Source organism: Pelodiscus sinensis, chromosome 3 (assembly GCF_052426305.1).
Source record: "Pelodiscus sinensis isolate ZL-2025 chromosome 3, ASM5242630v1, whole genome shotgun sequence".
In the NCBI taxonomy this organism is placed as follows: domain Eukaryota; kingdom Metazoa; phylum Chordata; order Testudines; family Trionychidae; genus Pelodiscus; species Pelodiscus sinensis.
This window is the reverse complement of record NC_143054.1, coordinates 8,925,612-8,940,759: the sequence shown is the minus strand read 5'-3', so window position 1 is coordinate 8,940,759 and position 15,148 is coordinate 8,925,612. Positions and strand designations below refer to the sequence as shown.

Here is a 15,148-nt window from a genome sequence, read left to right as displayed (position 1 = left end):
TACAAAAGCACTGACGATGTCATGTAAGATTGTCAGTGTTTTTGTGGAAATACTATGCTGCTCCCATTCAGGCAAAAGTCTTTTTCCGAAAAGCTTTTGCGCAAAAGGGCCAGTGTAGACAGCTGAGATTTGTTTTCCGCAAAAAAAGCCCCGATTGCGAAAATGGCGATCGGGGCTTTTTTGCGGAAAAGCGCGTCTAGATTGGCCACGGACGCTTTTCCGCAAAAAGTGCTTTCGCGGAAAAGCGTGCTGCTAATCTAGACACGCTTTTCCGAAAATGCTTTTAACGGAAAACTTTTCCATTAAAAGCATTTCCGGAAAATCATGCCAGTCTAGACGTAGCTGATATGTAATCAATTTGTAAATATTATTAGAATGACCAAGTCTCGCTTCGCTATAAATTGGGCTTAGTAAGAACAATCAATAGACAGGATTGCCCCACACATCCGCTCAATGTAACTAGAAGTAATTAGGCCCTTCACACCGGCGGCCCAGTGCATGGCGTTCCTATGCATGGGAAGAAATGGAACCACAACCTCCTGCCTGGCACTGTAGGTAGCATACGGGTAAAGTGTAAGTGAAGTAGGCTTCATTATTGTAAATCGTAAATCTTTTAGTAATTGCTTTTGCATTGCCTTGTGCTGTATGAATTGCTTTAGAATGTATAGTATTTAAGGTTTAAATTGTAGAGTCATTGTTCTTAAGGCTTGTAAAACTTAAACAACTGTATTAACTGCTTAAAGCTTGCAATAAATAAGAAAGTGGTTAAGTAGCCCTGGTTTCCCTTGGATCTAAAATAAATCGAACCACACGACACCCGCCGGTTCAAACGAACCGTCAGAACTCATCGCGCTGCAAGGAAATTTTGAACTCTGTTCTGTATGGCACACCTCTGATTGTCTTGCAGTACACAGAACACAGTTTAAGAAACACTGCTCTAGCAGCATGAGACGCCAGCGCCTCGTAGGCACTTGGGAGATAATGGAAGTGTTTGGAGGAAGCCAAGAGCTTTTAAGAGCCAGCCGATTGGAGTGATACCATCATAGCGCCTCTCACAAAACAAGCAGGGAGGCTGGGCCGGTACCCTGATGGGAAGCCGGAAGGAAACAGCTCCATTCCACAGGTGGCTATATCCCGTCCGGCTTAGTGTTGGGCTCACACGCCCTATCCTGCACTGGGAGATGCTATTCTATGGGCATTTCGACACTAGGAAGTTATTTCAAAATAACTAACTCCCAAAATAACTATTCTGAAATAATCTTATTCCCCAAGGAAAGGAGGAGTACAGATTTCAAAAGAACCAGCCTGTTATTTCAGAATAATAGGTGTGGTAGTGTGGACGATCCACTTATTATTTTGAAAAAAAGAGGGGTTATTTTGAAATAATTTCCTAGTGTAGATGAGGGTGTGGAGGCTTAGAGACGGCTTCCTGTTACCCACACACCTTCTGACACTGAGACCACAAGAGAAAGAACAGGTTTGCTCTACAGCCTTAGCGGAGAGGCAGCTGGCTTTTAGCACATGCTGTAGAGACACATGCACTAAGCTCCAGAGGGCCCAGCTTGGGTTCCACCTTTTCCACCAACTCAGTGGTCTGCATCCCACATATGGGTTCTGAAGCTCTGATGGGCATTGGTACCAGAGTATATAAGCTGGCTAGTAGGAAGTTTAGATTTGAGATTAGATGAAGGTTTCTAACCATTAGAGGAGTGAGGTTCTGGAACGGCCTTCCAAGGGAAGTAGTGGGGGCAAAAGATCTATCTGGCTTCAAGATTAAACTAGATGGGTTTATGAAGAGGATGGTTTGATGAGATAACATGATCTTGGTAACTAATTGACTATTCATTATCAGTGGGAAATAGGTCAATGGAGGGATGATAGGAGTTACTATAGAGAACTTTCTGGGTGTCTGGCTGGTGAGTCTTGCCCACATGCTCAGGGTTTAGCTGATCGCCATATTTGGGGTCAGGAAGGAATTTTCCTCCAGGGTAGATTGGCAGAGACCCTGGAGGTTTTTCGCCTTCCTCTGTAGCATGGGGCACAGATCACAGCTGGAGGATTCTCTGCATCTTGGGGCCTTCAAAGTATTTGAAGGCTTCAATATCTGAGACATAGGTGAGAGGATTATTCTAAGAGGGGTGGGTGAGATTCTGTAGTCTGCACTGTGCAGGGGGTCAGACTAGATGATCATAATGGTCCCTTCTGACCTTAAAGTCTTTGAGTCTTGCTATTTACTGAGCCCCTGGAGTCAGATTCTCCACTGTGGTGAATTAGTAGAACTCTACTTCCTGTACTGAAGCTCTGCTGATTGACTCCGTAGGGCTCTGATCCTGGGTGCATACAACACGGCACAAGATGTGAAGGGGACCCGGTCAGGGCATTCACAGCACTCCAGCCAGACATCTCCTGGAGCCTGCTGAGTGATGCCAGCGTCCTGCCACGGCTGACGGGACCATGTGCCCATGTTCTCTCAGCAAGTCAACTGCAAGCAGCAGCTGTGTTTTCCTCTCCTTTTCTTTAGCTCCTGCTTTGGGCGTGGTCAACTCATTCTATTCGGAACCAGGCCCATAGCAGAAGATGGGAGCCATGCCACTAAAGACTGACTGGACTTTTGCCCATCTGACGTCAAATCCAGGTGTCTTCCCATTTATTAAAAGGCTGCCCAAGCAGAGGGGAAGGGAATCATAGAATACTAGGGCTGGAAAAGACCTCAGGAGGTCATCAAGTCCAGCCCCCTGCCAAAGGCAGGACCAACCCCAACTCAATCAACCCAGCCAGGGCCCTGTCAAGCCGAGACTTAAAAACCTCCAGGGATGGAGATTCCATCACCTCCCTAGGGAACCATTCCAGTCCTGCACCACCCTCCTAGGGATATCGTTTTTCCTAAAGTCCAACCTGGACCTCCCCCACTGTAACTTGAGACCATTGCTCCTTGTTCTGCCATCCATCACTACTGAGAATAGCCTCTCTCCAGCCTCTTTGGAACCCCCCTTCAGGAAGGTGAAGGCTGCTCTCAAATCCCCCCTCACTCTTCTCTTCTGCAGACTAAACAAACCCAAGTCCCTCAGTCTCTCCTCATACATCATGCGCTCCAGCCCTCTAATCATTTTGGTTGCCCTCTGCTAGACCCTCTCCAATGCATCCACATCCTTTCTGTAGTGGGGGGCCCAGAACTGGACACAAAACTCCAGGTCATGGCCTCACCAGAGCCAAATAAAGGGGAATAATCTCTTCTCTAGATCTGCTGGCAATGGTCCCCCTAATGCAACCTAATATGCCATTAGCCTTCTTGGCTACAAGGGCACCCTGTTACTCATATCCAGCTTCTCATCCTCTAATCCCCAGGTCCTTTTCTGCAGAACTGCTACTTAATGATTCAGTCCCCAGCCTGCAGCAATGCTTGGGATTCTTCCGTCCCACGTGCAGGACTCTACACTTGTCCTTGTTGAACCTCATCAGATTTCTTTTGGCCCAAACCTCTAGTCAGTCTAAGTCACTCTGGACCCTCTCCCTGCCCTCCAGTGTATCTGCCTCTCCCCCTAGCTTAGTGTCATCCACGAACTTGCTGAGGGTGCAATCCATCCCCTCATCCAGGTCATTAATAAAACTGTTGAACAAAACCGGCCCTAGAACCGAACCTTGGGGCACTCCGCTAGAAACCGACCGACAACCTGACATCGAGCCGTTGATCACTACCCGTAGGGCCTGACAATGTAGACAACTTTCTATCCATCTCGCAGTCCATTTATCCAACCCATACTCCCTTAACTTGCTGGCAAGAATATGAAAGAGCAAAGCAAGAAGCACCGTCCTTCGGGTCAGCTATGGTGCTAATACCAACATATGCAGGGCGCAGAGATGCTGAAGAGGGGCCTTTTGGACAGTCGCTTCAAAGAGCAGGACAGAGCTTCAAGCTGGGCCAGTTCTCTTGGAAGAGGTTTTAGGATATAGGGGAAAAAACTGTACAGATACAGATATTTGCCTGTCTCACCTCGCCCCTCACCCCCAACTCTGCCCCAACTCACACACTGTTCATCTCATTTAAAGGAGTAGAGACTGATCCTATTCTTTCAATGCAATGGAAGCCACTGAGCACTGTCTTAATTATATTGTCATGGCAGATGAAGAGCCCCAGAGGTTGAAGGAGGGTCTATTATTTCATGCAGGAGGTGACAAGCTGCGGACCTTGTCATTTGCTGATTTGCTGCGTACCCACCCAGGTGCCAAAGGAAAATGTTCTCTATCTCCGAAGGTTTAGCAAGAGTGGGTTTGCTCAAAAAGAGAAGATGAATCAATCTACTGGCTGAAGACATAGGAATGCCCACACTCCGATTGGGCCCATCTGTCCTGTCCTTAGTGTCCAGTAACAAATGTTTCAGGAAAAATGTGCAAGGGCCCCTTCATGTTTCTTATCTCATGGCAGCAAGCGGGTGGCTTGACAAGGCCTGACAATTTATATCCCTTCTTCTTTTCACATTATCCATCCTGACTTGTGATGTCTCTTCCAAATGCGATTCCATGTTTGGTTTTAACTGATGCCTAGTTACAGCAAGTTCTGCCAGGTAATTGTGTGAAAAGGCATTTCCTTTCATCAAGTTTTAAATGTTTGCCTCGAGTTTCTTTGCCCCTTTCTCAAGGGGAGGAAAAACAGGAGCACTCATTCACTGTTTGGTTAACCACCATCATGTTCCCCTCTTATTCAATTTCCTCTATAGATCAGTGTTTCCTGATTTTATTGGGCCACGGGACCCTTTTCAGCTTAAAATAATTTCAAGGAACCCTTAGGGTTCCCAGAGTAAAATTTGGCAAGCAAAAAAAACAAAAAACTGCAAAATACTCTGTCTCTTTAAGAGGGGGTGGAGCAATGCTGCGTTCTCGCGGAACCCTTACTTTCGCTTTGCGGAACCCTGGGCTTCCACGGAGCACCAGTTGGGAAACACTGCTATAGATGAATCGACCCCCGTCTTGTCCATTTTTCTCCATGCAGTACCCTTCTCATGCCTCCACTCTCTGGCATCCTCTCCCTAGTGATCTGAAACAGGACGTTATTCTAGGTTCTAGAGAAGAGGTGGGCAATAAAACGGTAGCAGTTCACCCGGGTTAGCCCCTGGTAGGCCGCTGCTGCCATAGTTACCTGCACCTCTGCAGGTACGGGCCAGCACAGCTCCCATTGGCCAGGAACAGGCGATCTGCAGCCAATGGGAGCGGTGAGCCCTCGTACCTGTGGAGGCACAGCAGCATGGGGGCCCGCAGATGGAATCCGGCCCACAGGCCGGTATTTGCCCGTCCTTGTTCTAGAGAGGAACGCCGCCAAATTACAATGAACTCTTCCAAATGGCACAAGGGTATTGAGCAGCCTTCATCCAAGCAGTGGTGCAAGCCGAGGGCAAACCAGCCCAGAACCCCTGGGTACATACTTAGCTGGCTAGTTCAACCCACCAGCCACGACACACCCAGCTGTACCACTGTTTTGACAGAACAAAGCTAGTGTGTCTGCCTACTTAAGCTGGGAATCCCTCCCCCCCCAGATGAACCCACCTGCAAATCTTTGCATGTCCTCTACAACACAGGAACATCCTTCCCTTCATAGATACTGCCCGTGATAGATGAACGCACCTCCCTCCTCTCTCCTTCGGTGCAGGGAATTGTATATCCCCACAGTTAGTAAAAAGCTAAGCCCAAGGACTTGTGCTGAGCTAGACGAAGGCAACAATTATACGGGTTAATTGCTATACAAAGAGAAGAGACTGCAATGACTGATTTCATCTCTTAGATGAAGCCCAGCAGTCTCATCCCTCTGCCAATACCAGATCCGATCTTAGCAAAAAGGCAGAATTCATTAAACCATCCACTCCAGCTGCTCAGTGAGTCACCAGGGATCTGCCTTTCGTCTTCTCTCCCTCGCTTAATTCATGAGCACGCAGGCTAAAGCTCTGCAAGACATTTCCCGCTCCCGCCTGCAACTGCTGTTCCCAGCAAGTCCGAGGTAGCATTGTGCAAAGAGGCATGGGTGGCCCCCGTAAGCTGAGCATTTGTACAGCCGCTCAGGAGGGATTCAAACGTCGCCCCGCTGAGTAGCACAGTGCGCACAGCTAGGTTTTTGTTTCTACTGGTGGTGCGCATTTGCACATCTCTTGGCGCACAGATATTTATTCCGCACATGGATGGGAAAGATGAAAAGAAACATTGGCAGGTAGCTCTAAATTACACGTCTTTTAAAGACAGGCTTCAGAGAGGTAGCCGTGTTAGTCGGTTTCAGCAAAAACAAGGAACCCAATGGCACTAAGACGAACAAATCTATTACACTGTTAGGGCATAAGCTCTTGTGAGCTACAACTAGGGATGGAAAATTCCATGTAATTGATTAAATGGCTACACGTAATGCACACACTACATTTAACCTATTAAAGAGGGGTGGGCATAGGAGGTTGCTTCAGTGAGGCTGGAGCAGCCTCCCCGCCCACTGGGGTCAGGCTAGAGTGGCTCCCACTGCAGGCAGGGGCTAGTCCAACCCAGGTGCTCGCAGCACCCCCCACTGGGGCTGCTGCAGCTGCCCTTGCTCCCAGGTACTGTGTTAACCATTCCCTGGTAAGCATCACTCATTAACTACAGCTCACTTCCTCAGACACTGAAGAGAAAAAGAAGGGGAATACAGAGATGGAAGTGACACACCAGTGCTAATTACATCAGATTGCATGTGGCTCACCAACAGCAAGGAGAAGGTGAGTGTGCCGGATTGGGAACCTTTACCTCTTCCGTAATGCAAGAATCACTCCATGTGTCCACTGAAACCTTGGCTTAAGGGGCCAAATTTGCCTGTGAATTCCAGCTCAGCAGTTTCGTTCTCATCACTGTTGGCAATAAACCACACCCACTTGGATTTCATTAGCGCTGATGTCACACTCCCATCTCTGTATCCCCTTCCCCCCCTTCAGCATCTGAGGAAGTGAACTGTAGCTCGCGAATGCTTACAGCTTAGAATGCTTCCCCTCCCCCGGCCCCCAGGATCTCCGGGTGTGCCGTTCTCCTGTGGCCCAAACCAATCTCACCACTTGGATTCGTACATCTCTGCACACAAAGGAAAAACGTAAAGTCATGAGGGATCTCTCACCAGCTTGTCCAGGAAAACCACAAGATCCTGTGAGGGGAGAAAAAGAAACAATCAAATTTCTTAGCCATGAACATGCCACTATCTTAAGTGCCAGCAGGTTACTGAAGGCTGTTTGCCCTCTCTAAGGGTATGTCTATACTGCCACCCTAGTTCGAACTAGGGTGGCTAATGTAGACATTCGAACTTGCAAATGAAGCCCAGGATTTAAATATCCCAGGCTTCATTTGCATGTTGCCAGGTGGACGCCATTTTTAAATGCCCGTAGTTCGAACTACCTGCCGCTACACACGGCACGGACCAGGTAGTTTGAATTAAAGCTCCAATTCAAACTACCGTTATTCCTCCTGCAAGGAGGTTTATATGGAGTGTCGATATGGAGCCCTAATCTTTGTCCCTGGGTGCTACTGTGACTACTAATGAAGTTCATGTAACAAGGAGACCTCTTCCTGCATTATTCTCCTGGGTGGGAACTGCGATCTTGCAGGTAGCCTCAGACAAGAAGCACGCTTCACCGTTCCATACAGAAGAGCCTGGTGATTCACGGAAACACCATTTATGCTCCCATGTATCCACCAGGGACGGGGGGAGGTCCCCTGGCCTGTAGGAGGAGGAAGGGGGGAGAACAGCTCCCAGCCCCCGCAGGGAGTTCAGGAGCCACGGCTCCCAGTACTCACAAATTTCACCATTCACGGTGGCGCCAGGAAGTACATCCACCGCGAATGGTGAGGGTTTCCTGGACTGCAAACCGCTAACTGCACAGTCGGATTTACACAGCACCCCTTGCCTAAGCTGTCACTCAAGCAGCAAAGACCAGCCCTGGGACAGCCGCTCTGCTCCCACCCAGTCTCATAACCGCTTCTGCCACCGGCAGGGACACACGGGTTAGAATCTTATCACGGGAGCTCGGACCATGGTTCCATAATACACCCAGACCTAGGTCACACCCAGAACGAGGAGTCTCCTACCTTGCATATTGCTTGCTGGGAATATTCTTCTATGTCTGCAAACAACAACAACAATTAATTATTTAGGTCACTTAAATGTCCTTCCATTTAATTTTTTAACACTTTAAATCTGCCGTCTACCAGGCTGCAAACCCCCGGCTCCCAGCAGCTCTGCAAAAGTTCAATACACACCACGATTCATTTCATCAGCCAAGCAGTGGTGGGGCAGGATTTTCCCTAGGATTGCGATAGGCCTGCTCTGGAACATTGATGAAGTGTGGTGGCTGGGACCAGGGCCGGCCCGAGCCATTCGTATGCCCGGCGCATGCGTGGCCCCACCCCCGCCCGGTTCGGCAGCCCCGCACGGCGCCCCCTACAATAGGGCGCCCCAGGCGGTAGCCCGGTCAGCCAGTAGCTTGGGCCAGCTCTGGCTGGGTTTAACCCCAGAGGTGGGTGCATGTTAGTGGTGGGAGAGCAGGTGAGGAGGGGAATGATCCTTCCATGGCAGGAGGTCAAGTGCTTTGGGGTTCAGGTTCTTCATTAAATTTGCCCTCCCGGCAAGTGTTCGGAATCATCCTGCTAGAAGCCCTGCTGCGGAGAAGCAGGAAGAACCACCGGGGAATTTAAGGTGACAGCAAGCGCTGTAGCTTCCCAAGGTGGAACGTGGCCAGGACACCAACAGTCAGAGCCACTCGGCCCCTAGAGCGATGGACGGTGCTGCTAGGAACTAGGTAGATGAAAAAGATTAGAAAGTCTTGCAAAAAAAGCCCCCAGGAGCTTTCATGACAAGTGGCTCAGGGCTAATCTAGCCCAGTGTTTCTCAATTTTTAAAAAAAATAAAGTATCCCTTTAAAAAAAATTGTAAATACCCCCAGTACCTTCAGTTTTCAGACACAACATTTTTTGCTACTATTGCCACACATTTGTTTAAACAACTTAATTGTAGCCGGGCAAGCGATGACATTTTTGGGTGTAAAAAGTACAAAAATAATAAAATACTGTAAAACTTAGAACAAAAATTCAGTTTTCTCCAAATTTCAGTGGTGTTGACGTACCCCCCAGACATTTCTCGAGTACCTCTAAGGGTATTGTACCACTGGTTGAGAAACACTGAGCTAGCTCATCAAGAGCAGAGCTCACATCCGTGCACCAAGACGTATCAACAGCATCCTCTGGTCCCCAGCCCCGGCCTGCGATCCTAGGCAAACCGAGGCCTTTGTACTCACTACCGGAAAGAAATGAACTGCAGTGGCCTTACAGCAGGGGTTGGTTCCCTCACACTCATGCTGTCTGGGCAAAGCCCCTTTGAAAAAGTGCCCCTGTTGTGCTCAACCCGTTCCCAAGCCAGCAGCTCAGATGGGCTGGCCCGGTTTAAATAACGTCGGGAGCGCCGGGACACTTTACCACAGGAAGTAAATGAGTATTTTCAACTGTATTCACGAGGAACAACCACCTGTTCTCGGGCTTGAGGAGGGAACCAGCCAACTGGCGAGAGTCTACAGCTGGTACCGGGGAGAGGTTAGAAGATCAACACCGTCCCGTCTGGCCTTAGAGCTACCAGTGCATCAATGAACATGGCAGTGGGTGTAACTCAAGGAGCAGATGAAAGGGGACCAGGACACAAATTGAAGGAAATCATAGAATATTGGAACTGGAAGGGACCTTGAAAGGTCATCAAGTCCAGTCCCCTGCCCTCACAGCAGGACCAAGCACCGTCTAGATCATCCCTGACAGATGTCTATCCAGCCTGCGCTTAAATATCTCCAGAGATGGAGATTCCACAACTTCCCTAGGCAATTTATTCCCGTGCTTAACCACCCTGGCAGGCAGGAAATTTTTCCTAATGTCCAACCTAAACCTCCCTTGCTGCAGTTTAAGCCAATTGCTTCTTGTCCTATCCTCAAAGGCCAAGAAGAACAAGTTTTCTCCTTCCTCATCACATCCTTTGAGATAGCAGTTTTCAAATATGCTCCCTCTCAGTCTTCTCTTTTCTAAACTAAACAAGCCCAAATTATTGCAGTCTTCCCTCATCGCTCCTATTTTCTAAATGTCTATCAGGGATGGTCTAGACAGTATTTGGTCCTGCCATGGGGACAGGGGACTGGACTCGATGACCTCTCGAGGTCCCTTCCAGTCCTAGTATTCTATGATTCCAGACCTTCAATCATTTTTGTTGCTCTTCTCTGGATCTTCTCCAATTTCTCCACATTGTTCCTGAAATGTGGTGCCCAGACCTGGACACAATACTCCAACCGAGGCCTAATCAGCGAATGATTCCTCGTGCCTTGCTCACAACACTCCTGTTAATGCATCCTAGAATCACGTTTGTTTTTTCTGCAACAGTGTCACACCGTTGACTCATATTTAGCTTGTGGTCCACTGTGATCCCTAGAAATGGGCTCAGGGTAATCGTTAGAAAGGACAAGGGGCACAGAGTACTTAGGTAAAGGCACCGGCAAAGTTTATACAAAAGGGAATTGACACTGCACACGCCGATCACGTGTAGCTATTACCCCTTTTCTTCCTTCTCTCTCTAGCCTGCAAGTTCCCTGGGCTGACGTCCGTCTGTATTTTGTTAGATCTAAAGAGCACCCAGGGCTGGAGCGAGGAGCCTGATGATACAAAGAGGGGCCAAGCAGGACTTCCAAAATTGCCTACGTGACTTACATGCCCCCTCATCTTTAGGTACCTAAACACCGGCCTCAATCTGGCCTCTGCGCCATGGTGGGCGCCACGGCAACGTTCATAACGAAACGGTGTCGCATGAACAACGTGCTCAGCAGCAAGGGCTGCCGCTCTGATCAGCCCTCACGATTACCACTGGCATTTCACAAGGCCTGGCACCACCCACTCTCCAGCCCCGCTTCATGCTCAGAGTCAGGAGCAAGTGCGCTGAAGCAGAAAGGAAGATGCACGGTACAAGAGAAAGCTATTTGGCTTGGCACAGCTCTTGCATAACGATGCAGTTGCAGCCTCCCTCCGAGCCCGGCTAGAACGAGCAACCTCTGCACTAGAGCCACCCGGGGAGAAGACCCGGGGCAGCAGGGTGGGCATGGGGTGAGTAACCAATGCCCTCTACCAGCGAGGATGCCACTCGGCTCCTGCTGCCTCGGGATGCAGGCATGTGCTACACTGCTACTGCTATCCATAGGGTGAGCATGCTTCCCACAGCCAGGGCCAGCTAGAAACAGGATGGGGAGGGGGCCCTGCTGTCTGAAAGCCGGCACACAGTGCGGGCTGCAGTGATGGACCAGCAGCCGACCGTGTGCCCTGCGTCTTTCCCCACCATCAGCCACGCACATCGGCCACTGAACCCCTCCAGCCCACTCCGTGCCGATGGGCTAGCAAGCAAGGATCCAGCCAATAGCAGGACCCACCAGTCCTGATGAGGGGGAGACAGAAAATATGGGGCAATCTGCCCATTTTGAAGAAGTCAGGACACCTGCAGGAGGGCTTCAATATGGGACAGGTCCCTTTAAAAATGGGACCGCTGGTCACCCTCGCTACTGGAGCATGAATCGCAGCAAGGACTGCTCCTCCCCCAGGCTTCCAGCTGGCTCAGGGAATCAGTAACCGAGCCTCTCGCTCCCAATTTGCTAGTTCAAATCCAACCCGGACACATAGCGACTGAAAGTCACTGAGATCCAGCAGCTGTTTGGTAGCCCATGCCAAGCACCTTGTAGGGTGTTAGCTGCCAGTAGCCAGAGTGTTCTCTTGATGAGGGAACCAGTCAGCTAGCAAGAATCTCCAGCTGGCACCGGGGAGAGGCAAGAGGGTCGGTACTATCCCTTCTGGCCTTAGAGCTATCAGGAACATCACCACTTGTTGGCAGCAGAAGCCAAAGGTGGAACGGGTCAAGGAAGAACATCGGCGGCTGGATCACCACGTTGAATCTTTTTGGAAGGTCTCCCATTCAAGTACTGGCCAAGCCTGCCCAGCTTAGAAGCTAAAGACACTTGGCTATCTCCAGCCAAGTCACCTCTCCAAGCTACTGTCCCCAGGCATCCTGCAGGCAAGTTCATGGGAAGATTGTGGCCGGAGCGGAAAGAGATGGGAAATTAAATGGAGAAGCTGATGGCTCGTGTTGGGAGCAGAACCAGTAAAATGTATGCACCAGGCGGTTTCCACTGACACCATGTAAAACACCAGGAGACTTTGTATTTACTTGCCCTGCTTCAGGTGGGTTTCAGATCCACTCAGACACACTAGAAGGAACAGCCTCACAGCCTGAGCACACATCACACCGGGAGACTCTCAGAACCCATGCAGACCCCAAGCGTGTGCCAAGTCTGCTGTTGTTTGTGCCACGTCACAGACTTAGACGCTGGTGCAATGGAAGAGCCATGCCAGACCATCCGGGTCATCTCCCCGCAAGGGTACAATTCTTCCCTACGGTCCCTATATTCCCAGGGACTTTAGTAAAGGATGGGACATTCTCCCAAGAATCAGGACTTTCACCAACTCCCCTGGGAGACTCCTGCACAGCTTGGACAGTTCTCACCAAGAATGAATTCTGCCCGATATTCAGCCTCAACTTCTCCTGGCTCAACTTCACCATAGTACAACCCAGCACCAACCCGGAGACACAGACACGCCAGAAGTGCCTTGCACCACCAGCAATTTAGCTCTGCCCTCTGCTGTGTACCCCTTCTGAGGGGACAGGAGGAGAGGAAGGGAAACCCAACTGACCTGGGGGGCTGGTGGAATCTCCATAGCCTTTCATATCCAAAGCAAGGACCCGGAAGCCAGCCTCAGCCAATGCAGGGATCTAGAACAGAAACAAAGAAACACGTGACCTTGTGAACTAGATCTGTGTTCACTGTAGCTCAGCCCACAGCTGGGAAGCGGACTTACATTGACTGGAACTGTCCCCTTTGAGCATCTGTCATGTCATACGGCACGTCAGTCATGAAAGCTAAGATGCCACATCAATTCCACATGCCAGACCAGAAGGCACACAAGAACTAGAAGAGGCACCGTTCCAGCAAATTACTGTAGCCAGCCAAACACTCGGCCAGGCAGTCCAAACCAGATGAGAACATAGAATCACAGAACACTACAACTGGAAGGGACCTCAAGAGGTCATCGAGTCCAGTCCCCTGCCCTCGCAGCAGGACCAGGGACTGCCTAGAAAATCCCTGATAGATGTCTCGGGACAAGACAACAAGAAGCGAGTCAACTACTAATGAACACACTGGCATTTAGACTGCGGCTGGGGCAAATTCCAGAGGCCAGACTGAAAGAATAAACCTTGTATCAGTGCAGAGATTCCTTGGGCGCTGGAAAGGGCACATGAACTTCATGCTAGACATTCAATCAGCGAGGGGGCCACAGGGATGGAGCGCAGAGCTCGGTCGTGCGCAATCCTCTCGTGGACGCGGGTTCAAAAACGGACAGCCTGGCCTTAGTTCGGCGTGAGGGGAGTGGATTCGCTGGATGCCTTGCAGGTCACAAGGGCCGGGGGAGATCTTCTTCGAGGGGTGGAGCTCAGTCACAGGCCACAACAGGACTGAGGTGCAGCTACAAGTTGGTTCGGCCCTTCAGGGCTGGAGGCCTGGTGCCAGCCAACCCTGCTCACTCACGGCCGTGCTGGGTCGGACCGGATAACTCCCTGTGCAAGGCAGCAGGTAGCTGCAGTGAAGGGCAAACAGCAGGAAGTAACAGAGGCCCCAGCAGGGAAGACCCCAGTATCAAGTGGTTTGGAAACCAGGGCCAAAAACTCGAGGCTTCTGGCAGTGGCCTGCCAAAGCAAGGGGGGCCCAAGCAGGCAGGCAGGATAGGTGTGGCTGAGTGAAGAAAGCCAAGCCCCAGGCTGAGCTCCAGCTGCAGAGGTCTGGGACTGATGGGTTCAGGTGCAACAGCCAGAGACAGAGGTTGCTCCCTGCGTGGCTGACGAACAAGGGCGAAGTCTGACCTCATGGGTTATGATGGTTAATGGTCCCCGAGGACTGTGCGAATCACTTGGATTAAGCCAGCCCCGGCGGGGCACTGGCAGCCACATGGGAGGGCGGGTGGAGTTCTAGGGGGCTCACAGAGGGTGCCTGCAACGCCACTGCTGGTCACCAGGGGCTGCTACAGGTGGCCCCGCGGAGCTGTGTGCAGGGCCCGGGCTGCAGGCCTGCAGAGAGGGGCAAAAGGGGACAACTGCCCCAAGGCCCAGCGATACAGAAGGGCCCTGAGTTCCTGGTGGCTGCTACTGCGGCAGCAGTCAGAGCCCTGGGCCCTTGACGCTGCTGCTGAAGCACTACACTGCCCGCTCCGGGCAGCTCCAAGGGCTGCCTTGGGGGGGAAGAAGGGCAGCCCAACCCCAGCCCCCCTCTTCTGCCTGAGGGTCCCCTGGAGCAGCTCTGCCACCCACCTTGCTACCAGGCTGGAAGAGCAGTGAGGGGAGGCAGGCAGGAGCGAGGTGCCAACTGCGGTGAGGATAAAGGGTGTGGCGAGCACCTACCGCTACACCTCACAGCCGACTTCGTGGGAAGCGGGCACCTCGCCCAACACCGGATGCTGTTACAAGACTCACTTCGCTGACCCCCTCAGGGCGTCAGCCACTCAAGGGACCTCCCCTCAACACCCGGCGATTACCACCTGCCAGGGCAGTCTGCTACGGCGCCGAGTCTGCGAGGGCAGCTTCCTCGCTCCTCTGAAGAGACGAAGGGGGGGCTGCAGCTGCCATCGCAGCCCAGCCAGAGGCCCCGGCCATGTCGGCTGTTACAGCAGAGCAGAGGGGGCTGGGAGAGGAGCAAAGCAGGAGACAGAAGGGAGGAAGGAAGATGGTGGCAGAAAGCTGGAGGGCGAAACTCAAGTATGAAGATGGTAGATGTACCGGGAACAAGGTGGAGTCACAGGTGGCACCCCCCATATAGTCACACACCTCAGAGTCCCCGCACCCCCACTTCCCCCCACACTACTGCACAACAGACTACACAGAGAGGGGTGACCATACCCGAGAGCACTCTGCCAGCATCTGGCCTGGCTTTGCATTACCTGGTACCGCCAGGAGAACCAGGATTCGGGGAAACCATGGCAGAGGCACACGACGGGGCCGTTCCCCATCTCGACAAAATGCAGCTGGGTTCCAGGCTAGAGAGAAGAC

The 15,148-nt window shown here is 51.2% G+C and overlaps 1 protein-coding gene across 2 annotated transcripts in view; it reads right to left on the bottom strand.

Moving 5' to 3' along the window:
- The window catches only part of EPHX2 (epoxide hydrolase 2), a 99,593-nt gene that overhangs the window by 51,735 nt on the left and 32,710 nt on the right, over positions 1 to 15,148 (bottom strand). For both annotated transcript variants that reach the window (XM_075923324.2, XM_075923325.2), the window contains exons 7-10: positions 15,040 to 15,135; positions 12,745 to 12,823; positions 8,077 to 8,111; positions 7,112 to 7,138 (exon numbers count right to left, since the gene is read on the bottom strand). In XM_075923324.2, the coding sequence (XP_075779439.2) occupies positions 7,112 to 7,138; positions 8,077 to 8,111; positions 12,745 to 12,823; positions 15,040 to 15,135 (237 nt within the window). The remainder of the gene's footprint in view (positions 1 to 7,111; positions 7,139 to 8,076; positions 8,112 to 12,744; positions 12,824 to 15,039; positions 15,136 to 15,148) is intronic.